This window comes from Zonotrichia leucophrys, chromosome Z (genome assembly GCF_028769735.1).
Source record: "Zonotrichia leucophrys gambelii isolate GWCS_2022_RI chromosome Z, RI_Zleu_2.0, whole genome shotgun sequence".
Lineage (NCBI taxonomy): Eukaryota > Metazoa > Chordata > Aves > Passeriformes > Passerellidae > Zonotrichia > Zonotrichia leucophrys.
This window is the reverse complement of record NC_088200.1, coordinates 52,267,028-52,278,582: the sequence shown is the minus strand read 5'-3', so window position 1 is coordinate 52,278,582 and position 11,555 is coordinate 52,267,028. Positions and strand designations below refer to the sequence as shown.

The 11,555-nt window shown below is 40.1% G+C and overlaps 1 protein-coding gene across 1 annotated transcript in view; it reads left to right on the top strand.

Annotated features, from left to right (window-relative positions):
• Positions 1 to 339: 339 nt before the first annotated feature.
• Positions 340 to 11,555, top strand: part of LOC135459934 (hippocampus abundant transcript-like protein 1) — a 28,871-nt gene continuing 17,655 nt past the window's right edge. The window contains exons 1-2 of the mRNA XM_064736427.1: positions 340 to 596; positions 11,117 to 11,212. Of these exons, the coding sequence (XP_064592497.1) occupies positions 396 to 596; positions 11,117 to 11,212 (297 nt within the window). The 5' untranslated portion in view covers positions 340 to 395. The remainder of the gene's footprint in view (positions 597 to 11,116; positions 11,213 to 11,555) is intronic.

Below are 11,555 nucleotides of genomic sequence, written 5' to 3'. Positions count from 1 at the left end.
GCCGGGACATTTAGGTTGGACATTAGGAAGAATTCTTCACAGAAACGGGTGACTGGACATTGGAATGGGCTGCCCAGGGAAGTGGTGGAGTCACGGACCCTGAGGGGGTTTAAGGGAAGGCTGGATATGGCACTCAGTGCCATGGTCTAGGTGACAGGGTGGAGGTCGGTCGTGGCTCGGGCTCGAAGGCCTCGGGACCCCTTCCCGCCCCGCCCACCCGGATTCCCGGGGGGAAGCTGGCTGCCGCGCGCGCCGCCGTTCGAATCCGCCTCAGGGGCGGGGGCGGTTCGGCGCGAGGGGCGGGGCGCGCGGTCACATGAGCCCGGCGGAGGCGGCCGCTGCAGCCGCCGCCGGCCCGGCCCGGCCGCTCCGGGAGGGGCCATGGTGGGAGCGACATGAGCCCCGAGCCGGAGCCGGAGCCGGAGCCGCCGCCAGCCCGGGACCGGGCGGCAAAGAAGAAGAAGGAGGAGGAGGAGCCGCCGCCACCGGCGTCGTCGTCGCAGCTGCCGTCGTGGGAGGGCAGCGACGGCGCCAGGTGGGGCGGCTGCATCATGCTGGGCAAGAGGGTCGGCCTGACGGCGGGCGGCGGTGGCGTGGTGAGTGCACGGTGGGAGCGGGGGCTCCGCTGCGGTGGCGGGGGCTGCGGCTGCGGCTGCGTGCGGTTCCTGCCGGCCCTGAGCGCGGCCGTGCGTTACGGGCTGGGCCGGGCGGCCCGTGGGTATCAGCGCCCGGCCCGGCCGTGAGGGACAGCTTCCCTTCAGCTGCCTGCCGAGGTGTTTCCTGGAGCGTCCCGCCCTTGGATGCCGTGTGGAAGTTGAGAGGTGCGGCGGGTTCTTCGAGTCGGCCCTGCCCTGCCTTGCCCTGCCCGACCCTGACAGCCTCGCTACATTCTTTAGGAGTTTTATCCCGGGCGGAGTAACCTGCGTAACAGCACCTGTGAGAAGGTGGCTGTAAATAGGTTTTCTTTTAAAATGTATGAATCCGAGGTGCCAGGAAGGTAAAACTTAAGTTTTCCTTAAGAGCACTTGAAGGTACTCCGTATTGAACCTTACCCACGGGGTTACCGCACCCAGTTTCTGTAAGTGGCTGTGCTTTCTGTTTCGTCTCTTCACACTGGGCGCTGAGATCTTGTGCGACAAGAGGAGCTGGGAGGGAGTGAGTGATCCGTGCCCTCGCTGCAAAGTTGCGTTTGTACGAGTGGTAGCCGTGCCTAATTGCTTTCTGAAGAAAAAGGCTTAAGCCTTTCTCTAAGTACGTCAGTGTGCTCACAAGGTGCCTTAAAACCAGCTCAGAGGTCACATCCCTTGAGCTTTCTGCAGTAGATGACAGGTGACTTGTTTCAGGCAGGTTGGAACTGGCTGAGGCTATAGAACTCATCCTGTTTTGTTGGAGTTAACCCAGCGGTCTTGATGGAGTAGAAGAACTCAGAGGAAGGCACAAAGTTATAAAACAGGTGATTCTGGCGAACAGTTTTTAAAAGGGCACCGATGCAAAACAAGGCAGTGCCTTACCACGGTGAATCTTTTTCAGCAAATTGAATTCACGTACATTTTTTTTTGCATCTGAATTGCAAGCTTTCTTGAGTTATATTTATGTTCTTGTGTACCTGAATAATTTGGTATTAGTTTGCTCACAAAGTTGGGTATGCTGAAAACTTTGCATGTGCCAAAAGTTATAAAACAGTGTTAGGTTTGTGTAGGGAGTCAGCATCTCCTTTGTGTGTTACCTGTCCTCCCACAGATAAGCATCTGTGCTGTCAGAGAGAAGATAGTGGGCTGTTTTACGTGAAGGTGAAGAAGTATTTTTAGCTGTTCTATTTGGTACATTAACAGTGTAGCATTAATGTGATATTGTAGTTAGAGCTGAAGAATATTAAAAAAAAATCTTGAAGCCATCTGTTTGATACACATACATTCTTTCTGCCTTACTTGTATTTGATGAAGATCTTAAGGTGCTTCTAGTAGATGATTAATGAAGATGTAGAAAAATGTTCTGTGGAATTCATTAGTAAAGTAGTCTCTTTTATGTAAGTTAATTCCAAAATGATTGCTTCACTCTTCTTATGGTGTACCACTTCTGTATTTGAGTCTTTCAGTTGTCTTTTAGAAATGGTTATGCCCTTCAAAAAGCAGGTTGGACTCTTCAAGAAGTGCAGCTGGTGTCTGCTGTATGGTAGAATTGCAGTTCAGATTTGTGTCATTAAAGAGTGTAGTGTATATGGAATCTGAAGTTAAACTACACAACTATCTCTGAAAGAGTTTTGAAAAGTTAATGTTTTAGTTAAGAAACAGAAAGTTTCAGTTTTATTAGCTCAGAAGATGTGGTGAAAGAAACAGAGGATTGATCTCCTAACTCTGTAGAAGAAAAATAGTTGAATTTTTTGATGTATGAACAGAGGCTAGAAAATGGAAGGTACATGTAGGGAAATTTAAAAAGAAATGAAAGAAGTGATTTTTTTTTTTCTAATTTTGAAAAGTAGAACTCAAATGGAAATGAAATCTATAACTGACAAAGGCACTAACCCATTTTTCAATTAATGGATGGATCTGATAAAGTTGAATTAAGTGTTAAAAAATCCTTTTGAGTACTTAATATATGCTCTTCTGTAAGTTTGAAAATTTAGCTTCAAAATGACATAAATTCTTAATTTTGTAAAATGATCTGAGGTTTGGTTTTCTGAGTGTGCTTTTTGTCCCATCCCTCTTAATTGTGGCCTTGGAAGACTTTGTGATCCTGTAAAGCATCTCATAAGATACAGACCGTATGGGGCTCTAGCCTTATCTCAGTAGTGCAGTTATATCATGTTAGGGTCTGCTTCTGTTCCTGACTGAACAGTCTGCTTTGTAATTGCAGTTCCTGCACCTCCCTGTGATTCTCACATGGTTGTCATATTGCTACAACTCTCTCTGCCTAGACTTTATTGAAAGAGTGTATTCACAGTAAAATATGAGGGGTTGGGTCATGGCTTTAGATGTAGGTGCAGAGATCTGCTTGATTTCAGTGGTAGTGCGTCCCAGGCATTTGGAAGAGGAAGCTTGGTGCTTGGACTGCTGCTGAAGAAATAAATCCAGAAGTGAATTTTTTGTGAGCTGCTTCTTTGGTCTCTGAAGAATGTCTTAGTTTTGCATTTTTATTTTTACTCTTTTTTCGTATCAGATCAGTAAGACAAAGTGGAAGAGTATGACCAAGTCTGGCAGATTGTGCAAGTTTTTCTCCTTTTATCTCTTCATCTTGGATGCTGTAACTAACCTCACCTTGCTGAATGCACTGGCTTCACTGAATTGAAGAGCTGAAATACAAATGCTGAACAAATGACTTATGAATTGAGTTACTACCTAAAAATTAATAATAGTTAAACAACAGTATGTTTAACTAAATTCCAATGGAATTAAATAATTTTTCTTGGCTGTATTACCATGACTTCAGTGAGCCTCAGAAATTTAAGTAAATGATGCCATGGGATATTTTGTTATCTCTTGTGCAATCTTGTTATATATGAATTATGAATGCTGGTAGTATAAAGCTTAGCATGGCATTCAGAATAATTGCACTGCGCACTTCATTTCTGGGCAACCTATTGCCAGTAAAATGGCACACTAAGGAAACTTTTCAGCAAAATAGTGTCATACTGTCTAAATAAAGTGCTTTTGTGGGCGAAATCCTAAATAGAGTATGAATTAAAAAGTCACACATCTGTACCTCTTTGAGAATCAGATGTTAGTTTCATGTTCTTGGACATTGCAAAATGTCACAACTATTATGAAGCCCAAGACCTTTATATATTTTGGAAAGATAATATAAGCATTCTGAACTGTACATCTCGGAATTTTGCCAGCCTTTATTATTTAAATTTTATATTGCTTTACACAGTGAAGCACAACTATATGTGCCCAAAGAATTATGTATTCTTGCCCTTAGTGTTAGCAGTTTTCTTTTTTATACTGCATAAAAAATACAGCACAGTAAAACTAAGACATCATGATTTAATATTATGAGACTTTGCTGAAACAGATCTGAACTCCGTAAGCTCGTTTCTTAAATTTCTTGCTTGTAGAATTTAAATTATATTGCTGGTGGTAAAAACATAGTTTTTAGTAGTTCATTTGTGAGTTTGTGTGTTAAGTCCTTTGTGGAGCACTGTTTTCTCCCACACAAGTTATTTTTTACTGTTAAATCTGAATGATTAGAGATGAACGATATTACATTCTCAAGATTGCCAGTGTAATTCTGAATCTTCCCATCCTGTCAGATTGACATAAACTCTGAACTGTTACCAGGAATGTTTAGCTGTTCTGTTTAAAAACAAATCATTCTGGTTTATATTTTTGCTGAGAGAGTGCTTCTGCTGTTACAAGTCTACTGTTAGTGATGCTCTGGATTCTATCATTCCAAGAAAAGCACTGTAGGCTAGATCAGTAAAAACTTTAATTATCAAGTAATAGTTATATAATTAATCATAAAGATCCTTAACCTCGCCTGCTGCACAAGGACTTTGAGTAACTATCTGCACTATGGAGAAGCATGTGTATTAACTAAGCAGCCAGGGCTTATTAGAGGAATTTCTCAGTATTGTACGTATTTCTAAGTTTTACAAAGAAAACTTAAACAGATAAATTGGCTTCCAACTTGCTGTAGTGTAATATGCTAGTTATATGTTACTTCTGTATGAAGTATTTTTAAGAAGCAATGAGGCACTGTCTAGAGCGGAGCTTTCAGAATGTGTCAGGATGTATGGCAGTTGTTTGCTTGGGTGATCTTCCTACCTCAGTGGCTTCAGCAATGAAGACTGAACCAGAAATGATCTTCATGCTTTACGTGCCTTAAAATATTCCTGCTTCTAAACTTGTCCAGTCTAAACTGAAACAGGAATGTGTTCCCAGCAGGAAATACAGTATGGCATGACATTTGAGACCTTAAGAATAGATTGTGTAAAGTGCCACTTATTTTCTTGTATTTTAGTGTAGGGAGGTAGTGGCAAATTTTTTTAACGCCCTTCGTATCATGTCGGTCCCAGTTCAATGAATCACATTTACCCTTTCTGTAAATATTTTTATTGCAGTTTGGAGGAAGCTGCTTCAGTATTCTTTGGTGGTGTTCCTGTTCTTTCTGTGGGCCTCTTGTGCTTCTGTAAAATAGATTATTCAACAATGAACATTGCTTAAAGCTTCTGAACGAAACAGTCATAGGATAAGAGGAGGATCTTTATATAGAGCTATTAAAAATGGTCAGAACATCAGAAGAAGAGGATTAGCTAGGCAGGCACGTCACATGTTAATGCAGTAATATAGTGATAATCTTTTTCCTAACAGGGGAAGTTCTTTTGAACATGTGTTAGTGAGCCACTGCTGAATGCTAGACTCATTTCTTTCATTGAATTCTTTTTTTCCAGGATCACATTCCTATTTTGTAATAATCTTATATGTGGAATTAAGATTGTTTCTTCTTGTTTGCATTGCTTAAATTAATATACATTAATTTCCATCTGCCATTTAATTTGTTCTATACATTCCACAAACTTTTGTTGCTCTTTGCCATTGCCCTCATTGCAATCTGAATTAGTTATCATTTATATTGCAGCTCACAAGATATATCTAAAATGCTGTACTGGATTGGAAAGCACTTTCATTTGTGTTCTGTATATTTTTGCATTGAATTTTTGCCAGCAAAAATTCCAGCAAGTAGAGCATTTCTGGTGAACAGTTGGAATTAAGGTGGATCCAAAATGCTTCTGTTTGAAAATTAAAGAAAAGAGTCACTAGAAAGTTTTCTGGGGATATTGCATGTTAGTCTCTATCTGGGTAGCGTGTGGAAGAAGGAGAATCCATCATGAAGTGAGATGGATTGGTGGCATAATACTTGTTCAAGAATAAGCTAAAATAATTAAATAGTCTTGTAGTGAGACATACCAGGAGAAGTTTGCATTTGAAATGGTTGCATTTTGGAGGAAACTAATGAAATAGTAATGAAGATAAGTGTGTAAAGGGAATGAATATTATAATTTGTCATGAACTTCAGAATCTAAATGATTGATACATGAAAGCATGTTTCTTGGAGTGTTTTACTGATTCTGTTAATTCAGTTCTTTTCTTCTTGAAGATACCAGAATTGACATAGTGGACTGCAGTGCAGATGGTAGTATAAAAAATAACTATTTGAATCAGTTAATTTTTGTAGTGGAAAATGTTTCTGTAGGCACTTAGAAAAAAATTAATTAAACTCATACTAATTAATTTGAATGTTGTTTTACATATTGTAGGACAGTGAGTGCTCTTTGCAAATGCTTGTCTGTACTGCAAGTAGAACAAGCAACTAGCGGACTCTCCCGAGGGACCGTAACGCTTGGTGGGAAGGAATTTCCCGGGGGATGGTGTAGGGGGACAAAAGCAAGTTCCTGTGGTTGGCAATTCAGAAGTTCAGTTTGAGTTTGGTTGTTTTCTGCCTAAAAGATAATAGGATTATGTTACTGGAAAGGTACTTTAGGGAAATACCTTCCTCTTCAGGACAGGATCATCAGTGAGACTTGAGCAGGTTGCCCAGGGCTTTTCCAGGTGTATATTGAAACAAACCTTTCATGTCCAGCTCTGCTGCTTCACCCTTAAGGGAGGAAAAAAAGCCTGTTTATCCAGTTGAAACTTTTGCTTAATTTGCCTAGCAGGACTGTTTGGCCCTCATCAAAATAGAAAAAATTTGAAAAGGTGCTCTGGATGACTTCAGGATTTGAACAGTGACAAATGATTTTGTTCTGAAAAAAGCATATTTCTTCAGAAAAATAAACAGGCATTCTTGAAATTGATGTTAAGATGCTTTTGCAGGCATTCAAACAATTTTAATTGTTACATTATAGATTTGAATTAACAGATAAGTAGTTGTCTAAAAACTGTATGAATAATAAATACTGCCTGTTCTTAGTTTGCTCTGCAGATCTAGGACTGGCTATAAGCTTGCATTTTGCTGCAGAGTATTTTAGGGTGAATTGTATTAGCCGTTCTTCAGAATAGCTTAGATAAGGTATTGTTACTAATACTAGAATGCATTTTCCTCCTCCTTTTCTATGAGCAATTATTACCAACTGGATTTATCATTTTGACATTCTTTCATGGATTTATGAATGGTCAACAGCTGTTTAGCTTTGCAAAAAGATTGTACTGCCTCCCAGTAGTTATCCCAGCTTCCTTCAAATTAAGTTTCAGATTTACTCTGACTCCAAGAAAGGCAGAAAAAAAATCGATATATTAGAATTTGGCAGTGAAAAGAGGCATTGGAGGAGCAAAATGTAAAACTGGAGAAATAACAGATGTTTTGTTAGAACTTTCAGGGCTTCAGATTTTACAGTGATGGCCTAAAACTTGTATTGTTAAGCATTTGAGATGAAGTAATGTTTTGCTCATTAATGATTGTGCAAGTATAAAACCTTGACAAACAGCTGCATTTGAAGGCTGTTATAATGTTCATACATAGTTTCGCAGCCCACACACAGTTCCGTCCCATTAAGCAGAAAAGTATTTTCTACTCATGTGAGTAGAAAATAAGCCCTTAACAATTTTAAGGCCTTTTCTGAGGACACTTAAAACACTTCCAGTTTTGAGGGCAGTGAATGAGGCATGCAACTTCTATGTTGATAATGTCAGTACACTTTCCTGGTTTCATGATTTTAATTTTCCAATGCAGCACTTAGCACAAGATTTTTAATTAATCTACATATTTAGGACACTGTAAGGAAAACTCAAAGAAAATAATAAACTATAGTCAAAGTGGATCATATATTGGTAGTGCTAGTATATTTGACGTAGAATGCTTGTCTTATTTTTAACAGGTACATGTTCCTTTCAAGATCTGAATTTTAGTTTTTCAGGTCATGGCTTGAATCCAAAAGGCTATGGTGTTTTCTGGTTTTTTAGTAGGTCGGTGCAGCTAACTGTAAGCTGCGTGATGCTGCCAGAAATGATTTGCAGACTGTTTTAATCTCCATGCTTGTCTTTGAGTGTGTATGTACATAATTTTTCTGCTAAAATATATAAGATCAAATTTGTGCGTAATAAAAACACTATTAAAAAACTCCAAACACTCCAAAACTTCATTTTTCATGGCATTAAAAATGTTTACCAAATGCAGACCAGATATTAATGATGCAGCAACATACTTAGCAGTATAAAGTTGTGAGGGAAGTAAAGTGGAGGCAGGGGCATCCTTTACCTACTCTGCTGTGAAATTTGGTTTTTTCAGAGGAAACTGCTGTGGAAGGGTCTTCAGATTTCAGTGTAATTAGTGTTAAGTGCTAGTCTGACAGACAGACATCTTGGCAAAAAAAATATTCATAAAATTGTTATCCTGTTACTAATATAGAAGTACTTAAAGACTTCTTATATGAGGAGAATATTTTTTTTACCCCCATAGCCTTTGGAATCTTTGCTATTTAGAAATAAAAAATTGCATATTAATAACTCTTGAAAGCCTTCCAGAGGTAATTTTTGATCTGTGATATTGTTTCCCAGGAGAAAGAGAATTGTTTTCTTCAATTTTTCATGCTTGGAAGCAAGCTGCAATGTAGAAAATACATTGAATCTTACTAGCTAGAATACACTGCTGCTGCAGGTTTTGATAAAATGATGGATCTAAAAATTATTACAGACCTATGCATTTACTGTTTAAACACTAGGAATTTCTTCACAGTTTTTACTATAGTTAGGGTAAATTAATCTTGTAATGCAAGCATTTTCAAAACATGTGATTTCTACCAATTAGATCAAAAGTTTTTGAGCAGGGGAGAAACACCAAAGTCATCTGTACTCTACCTTCATCATAGGTTGTCTTGACTTTTTTTTTGTGTTCAGTGCAAGATCCTGAGTTTCATGCTCACCCTGGTGTCCAGTTGCTGAAATGAGTCAGATATTTATCAGATTGTATTTGATATTTATCACTGGGTAGTGTCCCTTTAACTGAATTCTACATTATTAAATTGCACTCTTCTGTTGGAGTGAAATGGCCTTGGATTCGCTGGAAACACTGAAAAACAGTCTTTTGCAGGACAGTTGCTAGGAGAAAGGCAAAGAATAATTTTGGAACACAAAAACTATGTAAAACAGTTACTGTGCCAAGGGGTAGTCAGAAATTAAAACATCATGGAATGTTTTTGATTGGAAGGAACCTTGAAGATTGTCTAATTCCAACCCCTCCACCAGTGGAGAAGATTCCATCCACTAGGGAAATTGCTCAGGGTTCCATCCAACTAGGTTTTAACTCTTCCAAGAACTTGATGCAGTGCCTCACTGTTTGTTGAGTGAAGAATTTCTTCCTCATACCTAATCTCTCCTTTTTTCTTTTTAAACTATTCCCCTTCTCCTATCACAGTCTCCCCAATAAAAAGTCACTGTTCCTTTTTTGAAAGTCACTCTTTTTCAAAAGACCCCCTCAAGCAGTGAGAGGCCACAGAGGTCTCCCTGGAGCCTTCTCTTCTCTTCTTGGAGGCTGAGCAACCCCAGCACTCCCAGCCTGTCTTCATAGGAGAGATGCTCCAGCCTTCTGATAACTTTGTGGCCTCCTCTGGACCCACTGTAACAGATCCGTGTCCTTCCTGTATTGATGGCTCCAGAGCTGGACACAGTGTTACAGGTGGGGTCTCCTGAGAGCAGAGTAGAAGATCAAAAATCCTCTCCCTTCACTTGCTACTACTCCTGTTTTAACGCAGCCCAGAATGTGGTTGGCCCTCTAGGCTGTGAGTGCATATTGCTGGCTTATGTCCAACTTTTCATCCACAATAATCCCCAAGTCCACCTCAGGGCTCCTCTCTCATTCTTCTCCCAGTCTGTGTTCATGTCTGGGATTGCCCTGACCCAGGTGCAGCACCTGGCACCCAGACCTGTTTAATTAATGAGATTCTTGTGGGCCCAATTCTGGGGTTCGTCCCACTCTCTGTGAATGGCAGCCTGCCCTTCCATTGTGTCACTTGTACTGCACAGCTTTGTGTCATCTGCACTCTTGCTGGAGCTGCACTCTATCCCACTGTCTGTGTCAGGAGTGAAGGTATTGAAGACCACTCGTCCCACATTAGAGCCCTGAGGCACACCACATGTCACCAGCCTCCACCTGAACACAGAGCCGCAACTCTCTGGCTTCATCCATCCAGCCAGTTCCTTATCCACCAGATGGTTCACACTTCAAATCCATGTGTCTCCTATTTGGAGGTAAGGGTGTCGCATGGAGCTGTGTTGAAGGCTTTCAGAACTGTAGCTAAATGATGTCTGTCAGTCTCCTCTTGTCAACAGTTGCTGTCACTGCCGTGAAGCCCACTCAACTGTTCAGCACCTCTGCTTAAATCTCTTTCAGGAAGAAAGCAAGCAAACAGCAGTTCTGGTTAAATGCACCTTTCCCAAGGGTTCTGCCCATTTAATCTAAATAAAAAGGTTTCATTAATCTCATCTGGGATCAAGTCCTTTGATCTTGAATGGCAGCAGTTTCACAAAATCATGAGTACCTGATAGTTTGCTAATTCTTTCCGGAGTTGCTTTTTGACAGGTAGAATAGTTCCATAGTCTGAAGTCTGTATTTGGAGACACAAGCATAGAATCAGTTGGTCAGCAATCAATAGAAAACAGTTGTACAGATGACATAAGCAGCTCCTTATTGTCTTATACTTTGGCATTTTCAAATACAAAAATTGTTGCTGTTCTGATTATGTACGTTGTCATGGTTTTGTTGAAGCAGTGCTGTGATTTTAATGAAGTGGATGTGTCTTGTCACTTTTGGAGGAAGCAGGGAGAGGTATACCATTTGTTACCTTGTTGTGGAAGGGTTGTGAATAATGCTCAAATGGGAGAAAGCCTAAAGACATGTTGGGGGTGAGAGCAGTACAGGACAATGTCAGGAATAGGGCCAATAATTCTTTTCAGTCAGCAGGTGTTCAAGGGAACAAACTTTGAAGTTCCCTAGAGATCTTTAATTGTTTTGTAATACAAAACAATTTCTCCTCCCTTGTTTGGCTTATTGTTGTTCCCAAGGGCTTGGTTAGTAGGTCATGCTGAAAAGTGGTTATGCTCAAAACATGTTTGTAAGAGATATTTACACATGTAATGAAGTGGATGTGTACAACCACTGCATTTGTTGTTTTTTTTCTTTTTAGCACCAAGGTATTGGTCAGCCAAGTGTTTACCATGCAGTGGTGGTCATATTCCTGGAATTCTTTGCCTGGGGGCTCTTGACAACTCCAATGCTAGCAGTAAGTATTGTTCATCAGCTGTTACCTTGGTATTGACAAATGTTAATTTGCTAATTTCTAGGGATTTTGGATTTAATTTGCTTTATATTAATGCATATCTCATTACCTCAATTCCAGAAGTCTAAGCAGCTGAGATCTGGACTGCTGAAAGACTAGAAGATAAAGAAAAATAAATTAATTCTGCTGTACTGCTCTTTAACTCTTATTTGCCTTTTAGACTAACACCAGTTTAGTCTATTGATTAAAGTATCTCTGGAAATTCTGGCTTTTTCAAGACTTCATAGTTGAGTTAATCTTCCTCTTGTAACAACTGAATAAAACTGTGCAACCCTTCATTAACTAT